The 21471-nt window shown below is 43.3% G+C and overlaps 1 protein-coding gene across 10 annotated transcripts in view; it reads right to left on the bottom strand.

Moving 5' to 3' along the window:
• DIP2C (disco interacting protein 2 homolog C) overlaps window positions 1-21471 on the bottom strand; it is a 542404-nt gene that overhangs the window by 129858 nt on the left and 391075 nt on the right. For all 10 annotated transcript variants that reach the window (XM_073677658.1, XM_073677663.1, XM_073677660.1 and 7 more), the window contains 2 exons: window positions 16907-17026; window positions 15886-16000 (listed from right to left, as the gene is read on the bottom strand). In XM_073677658.1, the coding sequence (XP_073533759.1) occupies window positions 15886-16000; window positions 16907-17026 (235 nt within the window). The remainder of the gene's footprint in view (window positions 1-15885; window positions 16001-16906; window positions 17027-21471) is intronic.

Here is a 21471-nt window from a genome sequence, read left to right as displayed (position 1 = left end):
AAGAGACATCCACCAATTTCAGGGTAAATTTTATCCAGGGGGTAATGTTTCTCCTTGCGGAGAGTGACATGTTAAAAAGATGTACAGTACAAACCAAAAGTTTGGACACACCTTCTCATTTAAAGATTTTTCTGTATTTTCATGACTATGAAAATTGTACATTCACACTGAAGGCATCAAAACTATGAATTAACACATGTGGAATTATATACTTAACAAAAAAGTGTGAAAAACTGAAAATATGTCTTATATTCTAGGTTCTTCAAAGTAGCCACCTTTTGCTTTGATGACTGCTTTGCACACTCTTGGCATTCTCTTGAAGAGCTTCAAGAGGTAGTCACCAGAAATGGTTTCACTTCACAGGTGTCCCTGTCAGGTTTAATAAGTGGGATTTCTTGCCTTATAAATGGGGTTGGGACCATCAGTTGTGTTGTGCAGAAGTCAGGTGGATACACAGCTGATAGTCCTACTGAATAGACTGTTAGAATTTGTATTATGGCAAGAAAAGCCTTAGTTACTTACCGGTAACGGGATTTTTCGGAGCCCATGACAGCACCACGTGAGAGAGAGGATAAGACCATCAAGGACAGGAAACCTACAGGTTAAAAAGGGCGGCCCTCTCTTCCCGCCTCAGTTTAGTTAACAGAGCATGAGAGTACCGCCAAGGTTAGTTATAACAAAACATAATCACATTAAGTACATTACTTTTCATCAATTTCCTGCAAGGGTGCACAAAAAGAAATCAACTCTACGGGAGTGCACAACACCAGTGAAGGGAGGGAATATAAAGGTGCTGTCATGGGCTCCGAAAAATCCCGTTACCGGTAAGTAACTAAGGCTTTATTCGGTCTCCCATGACAGCACCACGTGAGAGAATTACAGAGACGAAGGAAATTAGGGAGGGACCACAGCTTGAAGCACCCTTCTCCCGAAAGTGAGATCTGCAGAGCCACCCAGATCCAATCTATAGTGTCTATAGAAAGTAGAGGGAGAAGACCAAGTGGCAGCCTTACAAATTTCCTCAATGGAAAGCTCTGTCTTCTCCGCCCAGGAGGTTGATACCGCTCTGGTAGAATGCGCCCTCAATCCCTCCGGTATCTCTTTATCCCCTGAGGAGTATGCGAGGGAAATGGCCTCCCTGATCCATCTAGCGATTGTAGCCTTTGAGGCCTTACAACCCTTTCTAGCCCCCTGATAGCATATAAATAGGGACTTATCCTTTCTAAAGCCACGTGATACCTCTAAGTACTTTAGTACGCACCTCCTAACGTCTAAAGTGTGAAGCCTCTCGTCCTTTTGATTTTTGGGCGGGAAGCAAAAAGTCGGGAGAACTATCTCCTGGGTTCTATGGAATCGAGTGGCCACTTTAGGAAGAAAGGCTGGATCAGGTTTTAATATAATCCTATCGTCCAGAATTTGCGTAAATGGAGGGCATATTGAAAGGGCCTGTAGGTCACTGACTCTCCTGGCTGAAGTTAGGGCTACTAACAGGACCGTCTTTAGGAAAATAATTTTGGGGGAGACTAAATCTAGTGGCTCAAAAGGAGAACTGGTCAAGGCATCTAAGACAAAATTCAAATCCCAGGGAGACATCTTTACTTTGGTAATGGGTCTACACCTAAAGGAAGCTTTTATAAAACGGGCTATCCAATAGTTATCTGCAATATTGGAAGAAAATAAAGCTCCCAACGCCGACACCTGTACTTTCAAGGTACTGGTAGTGAGACCCAATTCTAAGCCCCGCTGCAGAAATTCCAGAATTTTCCTAATAGGGGGCCCCTCCCCCACCTTAACTTCTGCAAAGGACAGAAACTTCCTCCAGGTCCTGGCATAAATACGGGTGGTAACAGGTTTTCTGCTAGCCAGGAGAGTATTCACTACATTTGCGGGGAATCCTTTGTTGGTCAATAACACCCTCTCAAATTCCACGCCGTCAAATGTAGACTCGGGGTTGGAGGATGGGAAAGTGGCCCCTGAGTGAGGAGGTCCGGAATCTCCGGAAGAACCCAGGGATCTGATATGGACATCTTCCGGAGACAAGGGAACCGCCAGAAGCTCCTTAACATTTGATGACAACTGTTGCTCACTGCTTGACCAGGTTCCCTGCACTAATTTCCCTTCAAAGTGAGCTCCCCAACCTGTAGCACTTGCATCAGTGGACAAGACTGCAGTTGGACTACATTCCCAGGGAACCCCTTTAGCAAGATTGTCTTGTCGTAACCACCAACGAAGGGACCGTATGGCACGAGGACCTAGCGTAAACTCACGGTCTAGATGCCCCTCTAAAGCTGCGTTATTGTACAACACATCCCACTGAAAAGCTCTTGAATGTAATTGTGACCAACAAACCGCGGGAAAAGTGGAGGTGAAGGTTCCCAATAGTGACATGGCCTTACAGAGTGACATAGAAGGTTTACGTATACACTGTGCTACCAACCCCCGGATTCTATCAATTTTCTCTTCTGGAAGATAACATAGCTGTTTCCTAGAATCTAATATGACCCCCAGATATTGTTGTACCTTGAGGGGAGATAGTCTAGACTTTTCTAAATTTAGAAACCACCCCAAGCTCTTTAAGACCGACATGGCCTCCCGCAGGTGGGTCTCGCACTGAACAAATGAATTCCCCACTATCAGGAGATCATCCAGGTAAGGGATAATTAGAATGTCCCTTTCTCTTACATGGGCCATAACTTCCGCCATTACTTTAGTAAAAACTCGCGGGGCTATAGCTAAACCAAAGGGGAGTGCAGTGTATTGAAAGTGTTTAACCACCCCGTCAATTTCAATGGCCAGCCACAAGTATTTCTGATAGTCACTATGAATTGGGATATGGTAATACGCATCTTTGAGATCGAGTACTACCATATAGCAGTGGGGAAAAAGTAACTTTATTACGGATTTTAAAGACTCCATTTTAAAGGTATGTATTTTAAGGAAATTATTCAGGGATTTCAGATTTATGATTGTCCTGAAACTTCCATCCGGTTTCGGAACCAAGAAGAGCGGGGAGTAGAAACCGAGACCCTTTTCCGCCTCCGGAACCTCAATCAGGACGTGCTTTCTTATTAGGGCTTGTATTTCCGAAACGAGGGCAGCCTGGCGTTCTGGGGAAGAACTGGAGGGAACAACCATGAATCTTTTGTGAGGCAATGCTTTAAATTGAAATTTAAGACCATACTTAATCAGGCTTAAAATCCAATTACTATGAGAAATCTGTTCCCAAGCTGGGACAAAAAATGACAATCTCCCTCCCACCTGGGCTAATTGTGTATCCCCTGGCTTCTGCTTAATTTTTGGAGACGGACCAAAGAGTAGACCTCTACCTTTTCGACCCCTTTCGTCAGACTTGTCTTGCTCCCTGAAATATCTTTTCCGGAAAAATTTCCTCTTCCGGAACGATCTCTTAAAGGAGGGTAGAGGTACTGATGGAAACCCCTTCTTAGGGTCCCCAGCATTCTCCAATAAGTCATCCATGGTCTGACCAAAGAGGTATTCTCCTTCGCACGGGATTGTGCACAGTCTGGATTTAGTCTGTAAATCCCCTGGCCAGCATTTAATCCACAAGGCTCGCCGAGCTGCATTTGACAGTGCTGCTGACTTTGCTGCCAACCTTTCTGAGTCCACCGATGCATCAGCAAGAAAAGCTGCCGCCTCCTGAACCAGTGGAAGGGAAGAAATAATGTCTGTCCTAGAAGTCCCATTCTTCAACTGACTGTCTAGCTGTTCAAGCCAAACCATCAGGGCTCTGGACGTACAGGTGGCTGCTACTGTTGGCCTCAGTGCGCCCGCAGCTGTCTCCCATGCCCCTTTCAAGAAAGTATCAGCCCGTCTGTTTAGGGGGTCTCTCAATGCACCCATATCATCGAAAGGGAGGGAAGTTCTTCTCGCTGCTTTGGCAACAGCAACATCCAGTTTGGGTGCTTTTAACCAGGAGGAACACATAGCATCCTCAAATGGATATCTCCTTTTAAAGGATGGAGGAACACTACCCTTCTTGTCAGGCTTTCTCCACTCCTTATCAATGAGGTCTTTCACCTTTGAATTTACCGGAAAGCACCTTCTTTTCTTTAGTCCCAGACCACCAAACATAACATCCTCAGCTGACTTCTCTGCCCTCGTGTCCACTATCCCCATTGTAGATCGGACAGCTTTTACTAGGGCATCGACCTCCTTCAGGGGAAAGCACTGTCTATCTGGCTCACTGTCAGAGGAAGAGAAGGCGGAGGAGGAAGCGACCGATAGTTCAGAGTCTGAACCCGGCTGGGTTTCTTGAGGAATATGCCCAGACTCTGAACCCTGCAAGGCTTTGCCTATTTCTTCCCTTATTAAAGTTCTTAGGCCTAGGGAAAAATCTGGGGTTTCCTCTGACATCTTGCTAATACAAAGCTGGCATAACTTCTTGGTATATGAATCAGGGAGTGGACAGCGGCATAAGGCACATTCTCTGTGTTTGGATTTTGAGGTACATTTCTTGCTCTAAAAGAAAGTTATAGATAGAAAGAAGGAGGAAACATTAGTAGAACTTTCACGAAGATTCCACTCACCCCACAGAGCCTTCGGTACCGTAGAAGCAGAAGAATCCAACATGCATGGCGACGAATCACGCCGCACCGGACCGTCCTTCCTGCTGTTAGTGGCAGCTCTTCTAGCTGAACGACCAGACCCGAGCCGGGAATGACGCTGCGCCACTAGTTGTGAGGGCTCCCCAGAGGGCTGCTCCTGAAGCAGATGTTGTAGCCTAGGTGACAGCTCTTGTGAATCTTCCATAACTTACAGTGTAAGAATGGGCTGGGAAGCACCTCTGTATGTTACCAGACCCTTTATATACTGGCCATACCGGTACCATGTGTGGGTGTGTGTCTCTTTTTTTTTTTTTTTTTTCCCAGGAGGGAGTTACCTGCTCCTTGGTCTTCCTCCCCAGGTGGCCAGGTGGGTTCATCGTCCCAGGTGGGCTCCTCGCCGCCAGGTCCTTTAATCACCCAGCGTTCAGCTGCTCGCGCGCAAAATTCAAATCCCAGGGCTCCGGCCCCTTCCGGTGACGTCACGGGGACTTCCTGCCTGGCGCACCGGAAGTCACGTCACTAGGTCGCATCTGTCACGTGCCCCGCCGGCGCGACCTGGATCTCCTGCGATTTGTAGCGGGGGGAGGAAGCCCGCTAGCGGCCCCACACCTGGCGGACATCTACCTCCCCGTTAGGCGATGTCGCGCCCGCCGCAACGCTCACGGAGGCGCCCCACTGAGCCCTACCGTGGCGTCTCCAGAGGACCGGGACGGACCGGCTCCAACCACCTGCTGTGGCCCTCTCTGGGACAGGAGTCCAACTTCTGCAGGTAAGCCTGCGAGGTCTCCCATCATGGACAGGAAACCTAAACTGAGGCGGGAAGAGAGGGCCGCCCTTTTTAACCTGTAGGTTTCCTGTCCTTGATGGGCGGATCCTCTCTCTCACGTGCTGCTGTCATGGGAGACCAAATAAAAAGCAGCTAAGTAAAGAAAAACGAGTGGCCATCATTACTTTAAGAAATGAAGGTCAGTCAGTCCGAAAAATTGGGCAAACTTTGAAAGTGTCCCCAAGTGCAGTTGCAAAAACCATCAAGTGCTACAAAGAAACTGGTTCACATGAGGACCGCCCCAGGAAAGGAAGACCAAGAGTCACCTCTGCTTCTGAGGATAAGTTTATCCGAGTCACCAGCCTCAGAAATCGCAGGTTAACAGGAGCTCAGATTAGAGACCAGGTCAATGCCACACAGAGTTCTAGCAGCAGACACATCTTTACAACAACTGTTAAGAGGAGACTTTGTGCAGCAGGCCTTCATGGTAAAATAGCTGCTAGGAAACCACTGCTAACGACAGGCAACAAGCAGAAGAGACTTGTTTGGGCTAAAGAACACAAAGAATGGACATTAGACCAGTGGAAATCTGTGCTTTGGTCTGATGAGTCCAAATTTGAGATCTTTGGTTCCAACCACCGTGTCTTTGTGCGACGCAGAAAAGGTGAACGGATGGACTCTACATGCCTGGTTCCCACCGTGAAGCATGGAGGAGGTGTGATGGTGTGGGGGTGCTTTGCTGGTGACACTGTTGGGGATTTATTCAAAATTGAAGGCATACTGAACCAGCATGGCTACCACAGCATCTTGCAGCGGCATTTTATTCAATCCGGTTTGCGTTTAGTTGGACCATCATTTATTTTTCAACAGGACAATGACCCCAAACACACCTCCAGGTTGTGTAAGGGCTATTTGACCAAGACGGAGAGTGATGGGGTGCTACGCCAGGTGACCTGGCCTCCACAGTCACCAGACCTGAACCCAATTGAGATGGTTTGGGGTGAGCTGGACCGCAGAGTGAAGGCAAAAGGGCCAACAAGTGCTAAGCATCTCTGGGAACTCCTTCAAGATTGTTGGAAGACCATTTCCGGTGACTACCTCTTGAAGCTCATCAAGAGAATGCCAAGAGTGTGCAAAGCAGTCATCAAAGCAAAAGGTGGCTACTTTGAAGAACCTAGAATATAAGACATATTTTCAGTTGTTTCACACTTTTTTGTTAAGTATATAATTCCACATGTGTTAATTCATAGTTTTGATGCCTTCAGTGAGAGTGTACAATTTTCATAGTCATGAAAATACAGAAAAATCTTTAAATGAGGTGTGTCCAAACTTTTGGTCTGTACTGTACGTTAATCGTCGTAGGTGAGTTTTGGACATATTGTTTGAGTGGCATAACCACAGACGGGGGAGATCAAGTGAGTAACAGCACAGTATGGCTGCATCACCATGTGCCATAACGTCATCCTCCTTCATTTTGGTGACCACTCTCACATAATCCATATTCAAAATTTCATTATACCGTGCTGAAAATGTGAATTCCTGCAATAAGAATTTATTGCTAATCTACAAAATAGATGATAACTTCCATCAGTAGGGGTCTGACCTCAGAGGCCCCCCACTGTTCATCAGATCGGTACCATTTTGGCATGCATGCCACTGTTCCATTCATTCTCTATTGGTACAAAATATTCGAGCGTAGCACTCCCAAAGAGAATGAATGGAACAGCAGGCGAGTGTGTGCACTGTCACTCAATTCAAAGGGAGGACAAATATGCCCCATTCCGGCGTTTGTTGGCGGTCCTAGTGGTTGGTCTCCCCCACCAATCTAGAAGTCATCACCTATTCTGTGGATAAGCGATATATTTTTGTTACTGGAATACACCTTTAAAAAACAAATATATGCAAAATAATACCTGCAAGTCACAATCTTCTAATTATATTTATTGTTAGGGGCTGCATTTTTAAAGGGAGTGTGTCAGTAGGATCAACCCTTCTAAGCTGTCTATATGGGCATGTAGGTCATAGAAAGTTGAATAAAATGATACCTTGGTATCTGCGATCCGATGTCTTATTCCAGAGAAATCCACATTTTCTTATTGTGTAAATTAACTGTTAAGAACTATAGGAAAATCTGATTCCAGAGATTATTTTAAATGAAAGGGGGCATTAACAAAAGCTAATAAGTTATAGAGCTTTGCCTTATGTTGACAATCTTCTGCTTGAAGAATGAACCAAAGTCTTCAGCTGAAATGAGTGGGGAAGGAGGGAAAGCTGGGGGACAGAGGAGAGAATTGAAAGTACTGATCCCAATGAATTTATAACCATCTACATTACCTCTATTGCTTTCCTGTAAGAAGCTTACTAATAAGCATCTGCATCGAGCCTGACACTTTTTTTTAGAGTCTACAGTACAAATTGTCATTCAGTGGGAATATAGTTTATATCCATAGAACCGCAGCCTATGTCATATACCCTACTGACTCACTGAAGCAGTCAGCTCAGCCAGACAGAAATGTCAGAGATTTTCAAGGATGAGATGAGACACCACTCCATCCGGCTTCACTCTGAGACGCAAATAGGAAGATAATGCAATTCAGTCTGGGTTATGAATGACAATTACATGCAAAACATATCAAGTTACTTAAATAGCCCAGGCAAATGTAGCAGGAAAAAGAATTCAGCATCTTTGTAGGTCTCCCGAGGATCTACTGTGTAATTTTTATCCAGCGAGCCAGGCGCTTCCATTCAGGACTAATTATTTGCGCTCTTCTAACAGGTCATATGACACAAGTTAATTTGGTAAAGCAATACGGTCTCTTGCAAAAGCTTTTCTTGAAAATCTGCAGTGATAAATCTCAATTAAAGGTTAATGCAAGAGCCGGCTCTGAAACGGCAGAGATCTCGAAAACTGAAAGCCTTCGGGCATCAAAAGAAAAAGACAATATGAAGAAATGTGAGAGACGAATCGGGTAGCGATGACATCTGTGCTGACAGGCAGAGACGGCGACACTGGAATGGAGGAGCTCCATGGAAATGTGCAAGAGGAGTTCTGCTCAAGAGAAAGATTATGTTGTACATCAAGGAAACACCTCATCTCATTTGGACAGACACGGCCATGTTCATCCTCTACATAGCTGAACGTAAAACGGAGTGCTGCATTCCCAATGATGGGATTAATGGGATCCTTCAACCAGAAAATAGTTACTAGATTGCCTGTGTCTTCACATTGGTTCCTCTATAAAGTTTCTACCCCTGGGAAGCACACTATTTTCAATGCAACAGACTCCTCGTAATAACCGTAATATCTGGGGACGCCAACTCCATAACCAACCCCAGCATTAACGGGAAAAGATTAACAGAGAACAAAAACAGGGGTATATTAAAGAGGAAGTCTAATTAAGAGAACCCACTTTCATGGACTCCTGTGGGTCCGTACACATGATGTCTCTTTCAGGCGGATTCTGTCTGAAATAGCACTTAAAGGAAGTCTATCAGCACAGAATCATTGTTGAAACCAAGTAAAGTTGCCCGGTGCACCCTTGGTGTGGCCAAACATTGAAGTGCACCTTCTTATCCACTTGTTTTCCATCTCTCTTCAACCTCCTCTTCTTTAATTGACAGCTTTGGTTTGATAGAGCTAAAGAAGGGCGGAGATAGATGAAAAACAAGTAAGTGGGAGGGTGCATCTAAACTTTTGGCCACACCAAGAGTGCACCGTGCGCCTGTGCTTCGTTTCAACAGTCATTCTGTGCTGACAGACTCCCTTAAAGATGCTAAAAAAAGTAACATTTGCACTGCAATGTAAAAACACCTTGCTGTGCATATCTTCTGTCTTTTTTCACTTCAACTGCTTCAGGCTTCAGTTTATAGATACAGTTATAAAAAAGCCACAAAACGGACTAAAGAGACACCAAAGAAGATGATTCAGGAAAAACAGTGCCAACATTTTCCTGAAGTGTCTTTTGCTTCAAAAACTCAAGAAAGTTGTTGTGTGAACATACCCTGATCGGGAATTCTGTGTCTATAAAGTTGTCAAGTGAAGATAATTTACCCCCATCCCAAGGATATGTGATAACTGATAGATTGGTGGGGGTCCGAAAGCTGGGACCTGCATAGATCGGGAGAATGAAGAATTTATGTCTTCGTTACCCCCATCTAGGATAATAATAATAATAATCTTTATTTTTATATAGCGCTCACATATTCCGCAGCGCTTTACATACATTAGCGTCGCTGTCCCCATCGGGGCTCACAATCTAGATTCCCTATCAGTATGTCTTTGGAGTGTGGGAGGAAACCGGAGAACCCGAAGGAAACCCACGCAAACACGGGGAGAACATACAAACTCCTTGCAGATGTTGTCCTTGGTGGGATTTGAACCCAAGACCCCAGCGCTGCAAGGCTGCAGTGCTAACCACTGCGCTACCTGATGGAGCGGCAGTGTGTATGTCTGACTTCCACTCCATCCATTCTCAATATAGCTGCCGGAAAAAGACAAATGCAGATCTCAGCAGCCCCAAAGGGAATGAATGGACATGCGCACTGCCGCTCCATTCTAAATATGAATAACAGTGATAAACGTGCCCTGTTTTACCGATCAGTGCAGGTTCCGGCGATAGGACACCCACTGAACTATAAGTTATCACTTATCCTGTGGATAGGTAAAAACTTTTTTTTTACTTGGACAACCCCCATTTCATCCTATATTCAGGATACTCATCCCCTGACAAAAGGGGAGGACAGTTACAAAGTGTGTATCTCAGAATGGAGGTCCGGTTCTACCCATGAATCACACAGACAGCTTGTTGATTTTAATAGGACAGTGCAATACTACATTTTCCCGACAATCTTTCATCCTTATTGGTCTGTGCGCGGTTCAGTTTTCAGACGGACAGTACTGACAGACAACGCGTTCGTGTGATGTATGCTGCAACCTCAATCACGCGCCAGACTTGTCCATCAATATTTGTAAAAATACAAATAGAGAAAATTCTATTGAAAAGGCAACTCCTCCATATTTTGGACCCACTCCTGGCGGTGTGAACAAAGTCTAATATTTTTGGATTATCCAAAGCAGACATGTTCTTCAATCCGGGAAGGTCAGGGGACCGCTCATGGTTACTTTTAACCCAATGCAGGGGACTAAAAATCACAGTGACGACAAATCAGAAGATTCTCTTAATTTCAACAGGATCAACGCATTCTCAGTCTTCTCAAGCTTTCTGCTCTAAATAATTAGTAATGCCCACTTCATCGTTTCCCAAAAGTACAAGTGATGTCATTAAACCACAGTGACATGACAACAGTGACAGGGAGGTCATATTTCCAATATCAGAGGAAATGGAGAAATTATTAGAGACCACCGACATCTGTCATCACGGTCGGTATGTGGTCATCCATATTACAGCCCATCCTCCACGGCTCCATGAATACATGTAATAGGCGGAATACTCTGCTGACCCTCCTCGCTCACATCTGCTAGAGACTTGACCTTTTTTAAGTAAAAAAAAACCCTCAACACATAAACCATTCAATTCATTGTACGCCTCCAACTCTGAAGTGGAAAATTGCTTTACAATAATCACTTTATGATTATTGCCTCGCTGCTTTTTTTAAGTGGTTGCCATTGTCGTCTCTGGATAAAACACTTCCATTATTCTGTAAAACGCTAAGAAACATTTCAGCAGCCATTATAGTTGTTCAGGGTGGCGCGTCTACTTCTTTATGTAGAATACGTTATAGAAATGGAAGGGTTTTTTATGGAGTTCAATAAAACTTGCACTTTGCATTTTTACTCTAACTTTAAGATTTTATTTGTGCTTCCAAAAATGCTAGTAACACAACTACAAATGTGAACAGATAGGCGATATAGGATACTGGAAGAGTAGTAGTTATCATCCTCAAAATAATCATCAAACCAATGTTTCAACCTTATTTTAAGGCAAAAACACAGGAAGTACAGTAATTGAGATAATTTTTAGGCCCTAAAGTCTCACAGGGCCAAAGAAGTCTGTGTGTCCTGTAGTTGGAGATCAGTATTATAATCTCACAATATCATCCCACACGTAGTCTCCGGTCTTCCCAAGACCTCATCCTCTCCTCAACACTTGTATATTCCTAACCCAATCGCCTCCGAGACTTCTCCCGAGTATTCCCCAACCTCTGGAATTCTGTGTCCGATTATCCACAACATTCGGAACTTTCAGACGGAACTTGAAAAGCCATCTCTTCAAGAAACCTTACAACCTGCCGTAAGCCTGCTGTCACCTCACCACTACCGGAGCTGCAGCAACCCCCCAACCTACTGTCTCCTTCCCCATTATCCTGTAGAATATAAGCCCGCAAGGGCAGGGTCCTCTCCTCTGTACCAGTCTGTCACTGTTGGTCTGTTCATTGTAATTTATATCTGTATTTTGCATGTAAACCCCTTTCATATGTACAGCACCAAAGCATCAATGGTGCTCTAAAAATAAATAATAACAATTAATAATAATACTTGTGGCCCTGTTAGGGTTTTTAAGGAGCTTTAAAAATACACAGTTTTACTTTTTTTTTTTCATAATTCAATAGTACATGTGAAAATAAGACATTTTACAATATATCTTATTAGAAAAATCCACCTTTTCTCTCCTCCTGGACTGATCATTCGTTCTCAAAATTCTCAATTCATGTATAAAATCTGTCTTCAGTGACTACAAATTTCCTCATTACTGAGAAAGGAGATGACAGTTGGTGCTCATAAATTTCTATGGAGAGCTGTAACTGTCGTTTCAGAAGTACTTCGGGCAGAATGTCTGTATTGGCCTCTAGCTCTCCTCCTACATAGAATTTCAAAAGCACCAACTCAATTCCCATCTCAGTAATGGGAAAGTCTGTCCTCACTGAATACAGATTTTACAGATTTTATCCATGATTTGAAAGTGAAAGATAAATCCAAGAGGGAAAAGAAGCAAATTTCTCTGATAATTATAAAGTTGCATATTTTTATGTGTAGTATTGATATATTAAATAAAAATTAAAACAATGATTACTAACTCTGTCCTTAAAACTTTCCATCAGCTTCAAGATTAATTCAATTTATCGCGTAACACTTTTTACCAATACCTATAAATCCGACATGCTCTTTCAGCTCAATAGGGTCTGATGGATCTTAGCATACAACATCATCCCCTAATAGATACCATTGCTTCTACGGGTCATACAAAGGGTTTAATTTCTACCATATATAAATGCCCATTGTCATCCCAACTGAATAATCACCCTCTGACAGTTAAAGCTGTGAGGCCCAAAGGCTTTCAATTATATTTAATTCACAGAGTATACAAAACGCCAAGTTTCTTACACAAGATAGGATATAGCCATGATGTAAAATGCCCTAGGTGTGCGATTGATGAGGCACACTTGATGCATTTGATGTGGGAATGAGGTCATATCCTTGATAGAAAGGGTGTATGGAGTGAAATTGTTAACAGACCCCTATATACAGTGGGTACGGAAAGTATTCAGACCCCTTTAAATTTTTCACTCTTTGCTTCATTGCAGACATTTGGTAAATTCTAAAAAGTTCATTTTTTTTCTCATTACAGTACATCTTAACTGAAAAAACTGAAATGTAGAAATTTTTGCAAATTTAGTAGAAAGGAAAAACTGAAATATCACATGGTCATAAGTATTCAGACCCTTTGCTCAGACACTCATATTTAAGTCACATACTGTCCATTGCCGTATGATCCTCCTTGAGATGGTTCTACTCCTTCATTGGAGTCCAGCTGTGTTTAATTAATCTGATAGGACTTGATTTGGAAAGGCACACACCTGTCTATATAAGACCTCACAGCTCACAGTGCATGTCAGACCAAATAAGAATCATGAGCTCAAACGAACTGCCCAAGGAGCTCAGAGACAGAAGTGTGGCAAGGCAGAGATCTGGCCAAGGTTACAAAAGAATTTCTGCATTACTCCAGGTTCCTACGAGCACAGTGGCCTCCATAATCCTTAAATGGAAGAAATTTGGGACCACCAGAAGTCTTCCTAGACCTGTCCGTCCAGCCAAACTGAGCAATCGTGGGAGCAGAGCCTTGGTGAGAGAGGTAAAGAAGAACCCCAAGATCACTGTGGCTGAGCTCCAGAGATGCAGTAGGGAGATGGGAGAAAGTTCCACAAAGTCAACTATCACTGCAGTTCTCCACCAGTCGGGCCTTTATGGCAGAGTGGCCCAACGGAAGCCTCTCCTCAGTGCAAGACATATGAAAGCCTGCATAGAGTTTGCTCAAAACACATGAAGGACTCCCAGACTATGAAAAATAAGATTCTCTGGTCTGATGAGATGAAGATAGAACTTTTGGTGATAATTCTAAGCGGTATGTGTGGAGAAAACCAGGCATTGCTCATCACCTGCCCAATACAATCCCATCAGTGAAACATGGTGGTGGCAGCATCATGCTATGGGGGTGTTGTTCAGCTGCAGGGACAGGATGACTGGTTGCAATTGAAGGAAACATGAATGCGGCCAACTACAGAGATATCCTGGATGAAAACCTCTTCCAGAGTGCTCTGAACCTCAGACTTGGCCGAAAGTTCACCGTTCAACAAGACCCTAGGCACAAAGCTAAAATAACAAAGGAGTGGCTACAGAACAACTCTGTGACCATTCTTGACTGGCCCAGCCAGAGCCCTGACCTAAACCCAATTGAGCATCTGTGGAGAGACCTGAAAATGGCTGTCCACCAACATTCACCATCCAACCTGATGGAACTGGAGAGGATCTGCAAGGAAGAATGGCAGAGGATCCCCAAATCCAGGTGTGAAAAACTTGTGCATCATTCCCAAGAAGACTCATGGCTGTACTAGCTCAAAAGGGTGCGTCTACTCAATACTGAGCAAAGGGTCTGAATACTTATGACCATGTGATATTTCAGTTTTTCTTTTTTAATAAATTTGCAAAAATTTATGTATTTCTGTTTTTTTTCAGTCAAAATGGGGTGCAGAGTGTACTTTAATGAGAAAAAAAAATTAACTTTTTAGAATTTACCAAATGGCTGCAATGAAACAAAGAGTGAAAAATTTAAAGGGGTCTGAATACTTTCCGTACCCACTGTATGTATACTGGGAATATATGAGGATGGAGTGGATCCCGACTTGGTCCTATTCATAGGTGTCTCTCGTATCTTATTTCAAGCACGTAAACTTCTTGGTTAGACACACATACCTCCATCTATGGGAGAGCTACAACGAAGGATAAATAATATAATCTGGTTGGAAAGAGGAGTCTATCATAAAAGCAACTCTATTCGCAAATTCGAAAAGATATGGAGTCCTTGGTTGGATACTCCAGGGTTGCCCACAAATCTTCTAATTAGAGTAGAATATTAACGATGCTACCCCTTTGTTAGTCACTTTTCTATCCTCTTCCCCCTTCTACAAATGTTATACTCCGTTAGTCTAGAACTGCTCTGAATATGGTTCTCTCTGGAATGTTATTTGGGTTTAGGGTGGGTTAGGGAATTGAAGTTGAGATACTTTGTTCATGTTTTATACTATGGAATTACTATGTCATTAATGTTATTTGAAAGATGGAAAAATTGTATTTGGAGTTTTTCAATAAAAACTTATTTGATCAAAAAAAAAGATTACTCTTTAAGTTATGCTTTAGGGTTTCAATCATATGTCTAACATTGAAGTGGAGGTTCAGCCACAGAAAATCCTGAAGAGAGATAAGATTATTACAGAATAATAAAATAGGCATATCCACCTTGCTGATCTCCTGCCCCTTTGGCTCTGATACTTCCCGCTTCCTTCCCCACTGGGGTCTATGGACTGCCTCAGCTGATCATGAGACCGCTGCAGCCAATTATTGGTTAAATACAGTGGTCATGGTTAAAAAGCATATACAAGACTGTCTGGCCATATAACCACTGCACACAATCAGTGATAGGCTGCAGTGATCACATAGCTAGATGCCACATGAGACGGCATCACAACCAGAATGCTGGGGATCGGCAAAGTGAATATTTTTGTTCTATTATTTTATAAGCTGTTTTATAATTTAGTTGAATATCTTGTACACATCTCAGAGCTCCCCTGATTCTGCCACTCTTATCCGTTTTGCTCTGCATTACTCCATTGTAGAAATATTTACATTTGTTTCTTCTGGAAAGCAATATGTGAAATCTCTTTTAGTTTCTTCAAAATCTTCTCTGGGGGTGTGCACTTCCACTCCTCCCACCCAGACACTGCAAATCACAGCTCAGCAGCATCTGAGACTGCAAGAATAGCTGCTGAGCTGTGATTGGCAGCATCTGGGAGGGAGGAATAAAGGACCACGCCCCCAGAGAAGACTCTGAACGGACGCTGGACTGCAAAGCAGAGATTGCACATAGTGCACTCCAAAAGAAACAAATATGAATATCTCTACAAAGGAGCGACACAGAGCAAAATGGAAGCGAGCGTTGGAATCAGGGGAGCTTATGGATTTTTACAAGGTATTTAACTCAATTTTTTTAAGCAAGTGACAGGTCCTCTTGATATTCCATTAATACTTTTTATAAACAGTACCTCCTTATGGCTACAGTAAGAGCCTCTGGTGAACTGGCACAAGGACAAATGACTTCTTGCCGCAGGCCTTTACTTTGGAAGACATTGAGGAAAGCGTCACAAGAAGAAATGGACCCTGGGGAGAAAGCACAAGAAGAGGATGTGATAACAAACATGCAGGAAATACAGCGTTTGGACAAGATGATTTAGGACTCTTTAAAGAGCATTGAGGACATTCACAAAAGCTCATCTTCAAACTTGTCCCGTGGCATTAAAACACTACGAGAAATATACTGTAAAACTCATTAGTCTCCGTCTATGCCATAAAAGCCGCCAACACTTCTTGCTTCAGTTTGCAGTTAGAAGGACAAAATGCAAAGCTTGAAAAAAAAAAAAACATGGCGCTTTTTAATGAGTGACTAAAATATAGTTCCATATGAAAACTCAGGCTTGTTTCAAGGAAAAGTATCAGTAAAATACATATTCTTTCTATATTTTCCAAATGTCTGCACAATGGAAAGAGACTGAAGCCTAGCAACGGCCATAAATTGAATAATTCTCTAAAAGGGTACGTCACATAGCCATTCAGTGGGACATACCGCTAATACGCTCCCATCGTAATAACTATGCTTTACCATATGCCTTTATATGAACAGCTCAGTCTCTTATTCCATGTAAGTGAAAAGAAATGCGTTGAGTGAATGGGACCCTGTGGATACATTTGGTGTATAGCTCGCAATGTCCATGAATAACATAGGTTCTGAATCTGATACGTTATTTTGGATAAGTTTGGGGATAATAATAAAAATAAAACATATTAATATAATATGATAATATATTATCCCACCAGTTCTCTATTCTTTAACACTATAAAGACACCAGGAATATATTGTATGGGAAATTAAAAGAAATTCCCATATGAAATATACAGCGACATACTTGTAGATTCTGACCTCCTTCTCGTCACTGACTACTGAAGATAAATTTACTGTAAATTACCATACATTATTTCTTTGACAACCCAACCCTGAACTGTACTTACAAGGATTTGCTCCATCAGCCACAATCAACATGCGTAACGAGGAGAGGTTAATGTCTCTCTGATCCCGATGTGCAACCAGGGCCCAGTGCATGTCTCTGGACTTCACACATGCAACTTTTGCTTTAAGGGAAGAAAAATGATTAACAAAGCTAAGTATGAAATATGTATGCAGATAAAAGAGAAATGCAGAATTGTTAAAGAGCTACCTTAAATACATGACCATTTATTTGGATGAGTCAATGGAGACACTGATATGGATCAATGAGAATGGAAAGTGCTGCATAGAAAATTTCTATAACTATGTAAACTAATAGTGTGTAATGTAAAGGAGCGGGCATACACAAATAGATATTTCCTATATAGAAACTCATTTGCACTGCGTACGAGACGCTTAAAGGGGACATGTCACCACGTCAAAAGTGACCAGTTTTTCCTCTTATATTATTTCTGATACTCCCCTGATTATTTTGTTTTTTGTATTTTTTAATTCTGCCATACAGTTCCAGAGATATGAGCCTTTATAATTAGGGCTAATTTTTAGGCTCTTTACAAAAGGGGTGGTGCTCACAGAGTAATTATGGAGAGCAGCCCAAAGACACGCCCCCAGAGAATCCTGTGAGCACCGCCCTCTCTGTGAAGACCATAAAAATTAGCTCTAAATAAAAAGGCTCATATCTTTGGAACCGTATGGCAGATTTTAAAAAAGAAAAAAGAGGAATATTCAGGAAAGCAATGGGAATAAAATAAGAGGAAAAAATGACCACTTTTGACCTGGTGACAGGTCCTCTTTTAAGGCTTGATCATCATGTGTGTGTTGCATCATAAAATCATATGTCGAAATCTCCTGTGACTTTCTATAGAAGCCGGCTCCCTCGGCATATTACTATGTACTATTGCAATAGATCCAGGCCACCTCCACTGATGGCCCTTGCAATATCAAGTTTCCCTGATAATATTTTTAATAAAATGTTATTACAATGTTGCTATTATATTACTTTATTTCCTATTAAATATATTAGAGAAAAATGCTGCATCATGTCTTAAAAAAAATAATGGTGTGATTTATCAATCTTATTGTAAATTGTATAATTTTTGGAATTGGCTAAAATTGCACAAAGTTATCAAAATGGAATAATAAATTAAATTAAACAGGTTGGCCACCTTTGAGGAGATTTTTCTTTTCACTTAAATGCATGTAGCTGGGGTAAAAATAATATTATTACAATTTGGTTTGGTTAAAATTTGGCATGGTTTGGCTTGCACCGGCTCTTTTTTCCTTGCACATTCAACTTGAGAGGAGCTCTCAGTCAGACCGTCATAGCGGGGTCACTGATGGAGTCTCAGTTATCTCGCTTTGCAGCCAGTTATAGACAGTACAACACAGAGGTTAGAGAAAGCAAATTGTGCACAATTTTTAATGACACCCAATTGCAAAAAATATTTTTAGCTTAAATATATGCAATTAAGTAAAAAAAGTTCCCAAAAATGAGCAACAAATTAAAATAAAATTAGTTGGACAAGTTAGACAGCTTACTGTTCCTTATCCCACCTTACATTAGAAATAGAAGAGGTAGTATATCAGTACACAGAGAAATCCTTTCAATAGAAAGATGGGAAACAAAACAGTAAATTCTGCACAGCTTTTTCTTTTTTGTGATCTGCTGAAATACACACAACACTCTTTTACCTTATCTAATGAACTATCGTTTCAGGTGGCTGCTCAAACCTACTCTCTTGACGCATTGGGGCACAAGGAGACTAAGCAAATGAGGAGTGATGAATTTTTATGAAAGATTTTTCTGGGTGTTCGGTCAGAATATATGGTCATACATAGGGAGAGACCTATCGCTCTAGGGCTTGTGACTAATTCACTGGTAGTGTGTCAGAAGGGAGGTATGTGTCGTTGAGACTCTTAGACTCAGTGATGTGAAAACATGCAAGTTCTCCTGCACAAGTAGGTGCAGAGAGAGTTAATACAACCAGATTTACAAGGGAATGTTTTCAGAGGATAACAAAAGTGCAAGGAGGGACGTTATCCACCATCCTTCCCAATCAGGGGAGTGTCTGGGATTTAAATAGCCAGCCGTGATACTCAGATGTGTTCAGTACCTGGGGAAATCTTGCTCCAGAAGGGAGCTAGCACGGGCTGTGATGAACCTGTGCGTGGCTAACTGTGTGTGTGGCCAGACCTTGGCCGAGATACGGACTGTGCTGCAAGTTTTGTATTTTGTTTTGTCTCTTTAGCGGAATAGGCTGTGTTTTCTTTATGGACTCCTGGGTAATTTATGACTACTAAATAAACTAACCTGAAAATTTAAAGAGACTGTATCCCGTATTTTACCTCCGCATACAGCCGATCTTGTCGCTATACCACAAGTGGTGTTAGAATTGCAGGCAACACTCCCAGCGAACATGTGTGACTGTCCCAGGACTTCATGTCCTGGGTGAAGTCGGCTGTGAGCCAGCAGGTGACGCTGGACAAGATGGAGGACCTCCTTAAGAATTTATTGCAGGCGCATCGCGCGCAGTAAGCGCAGCACCAACAGCAACAAACGCAGCACCAGCAGATGGCGCAACAGGAGACCACCAAACTGCTCATACAGCAGCTCTAAATCCAGCAGCAGGCTTACCAGGACCAGTGTCGACAACAGCAGCAACAGATTGATTTGCTCGCAGAGGCGATCCGTGGCTTGGCAACAGCTCCAACAATAAGGTCAGTGGACGAATTTTCTGGCCGAAAGGCAGTAAGGGGAGCGCTGCAGAAAATGACTTCGGGTGATGACGTAGAAGCTTTTTGGACAGTATTCGAGAGGGTCGCCGAGAGGGAGAGGCTGTCGCCAGAGCAATAGGCAGAGGTGTTGGCGCCATACCTAACGAGGGAACCTCAGAAGGCATATTATGACTTGGCCTTGCAGGACGCCAGAGAATATGCAAAATTAAAAACTGAAATATTGGCGCACTTTGGGGTAACAAAGACTGTCAGGGCACAGCGCATCCACCTCTGGGCATATCACCGCCAGAAACCACCACGCTCCCAAATGTTTGACCTGTTGCACCTGGTGCAAAAATGGCTGCAACCAGAATCTTCTACCCTGACGCAGATCATAGAGCGAGTAGTGATGGATCGGTTCATGCATTCCTTACCGAGGTCGGTACTGACTTGGGTTGCCAAGGGCGATCCCCGGAACGCTGATGAACTGGTCGGACTGGTTGAGAGGTACCAGGGAGTCGAGCGTTCCGTGGGAAAACAGCCCACTCCATACTGGGGGTCCCAGTCGGAGGCGAAGGCCCAAAAGGGGGCGGCGTGTCAAAGGTCCAAAGGGATGGGGGAGGTGGTGCCCAAGGTCCCTGAGGGAGAGATTATTTGTTGGTGGTGTCAAGGCCCAGGCCATGTAGCTGCCTGATGCCCTCTGACCTCTGACCAGATGGACTGTAGCCTTGGGCATTGCTGCTCCTACTATGCCTACCCCGCCTGCAGTGTGGACTATCAGCCCGGTGAAGGGCCACAGTCATGTCCGGTGACTAATGGGGTTCTGGTGGAAGGACTCCTGGACTCAGGGAGTTTGGTGACTCTCATAAGGGCCACGCTCCCACACCAGTTGATACCCAGGAAAAAAGTGGGTGTGTGGTGCATACACGGGGACCATTACCCTATTGCCAGAGTGACAATACACACTGATTGTGGAGCGGAGTCCCATGAGATGGGGCTGTTAAGGACCTGCTTCACCCGGTGATAATAGGGTGGAACTTCAGTCTGTTCTGGGACTTGTGGTGGAAAGTGGGGATGCCAAGTGTCTCAACCGTGAGCCAGTCACCCCATGATGCATCACCGTCACAGTCAGAGGCAGATGACTTCCCCCTGTGTGTCCTTGTGGGGGACGAAGACGAGGTGGTGACCTCGGAAGACAAGGTCCCAGACTTGGGGATGTCTAGGGGGAACTTTGGGACTGCGCAGATGCAGGATCTCACCTTGAAATTTGCATTTGACAATGTGTTTTGGATCAATGGGGTTGCTCAGGAGCCGGGGGCTGACACCAGGTTCCCATATTTTGCACTTAATGGGGAGCTTCTTTATCGGGTCACTAACCCAAAAGGGGAGGTAATAGAGCAGTTGGTAGTGCCGGGACCCTATAGGCGTAGAGTGTTAGGCCTGGCCCATTCTCACATCTTGTGTGGGCATCTAGGGGTAGATAAGATTCGGGAGCGGGTCCTACAAAGGTTCTACTGGGAAAAAACCTGGGAGTCTGAACTGAAACATAATTGATGTGCATGCAAAATTTAAATGAATGTTCACATAAGGCCATTAGAAAAAACAAAGACAAAAGCAAAATACACAAATACCTAAAAGTAAATGGATGAATCGCACAGTGCATAAAATAATGATAAATAATAAAAGGTATTTAGTTAACATAAATTTTGATCAAAATAATGTAAAAGCCATCCCGCCACGTCACAGCAACCCGTTTATGTCGAAGGTGATGAGAGAATTGTGTAAGAACCTCCAATTTACACAACTATGGACGTCTGTATACCACCCGTAGACGGACGGACTGGTAGATCAGTTC

Source organism: Phyllobates terribilis, unplaced genomic scaffold, assembly GCF_046119375.1.
Source record: "Phyllobates terribilis strain yellow unplaced genomic scaffold, ASM4611937v1 Scaffold_4__5_contigs__length_816908805, whole genome shotgun sequence".
Classification (NCBI taxonomy): domain Eukaryota; kingdom Metazoa; phylum Chordata; class Amphibia; order Anura; family Dendrobatidae; genus Phyllobates; species Phyllobates terribilis.
Note: the sequence above shows the minus strand (reverse complement) of the source record. Positions and strands in the feature narration are given on the sequence as shown.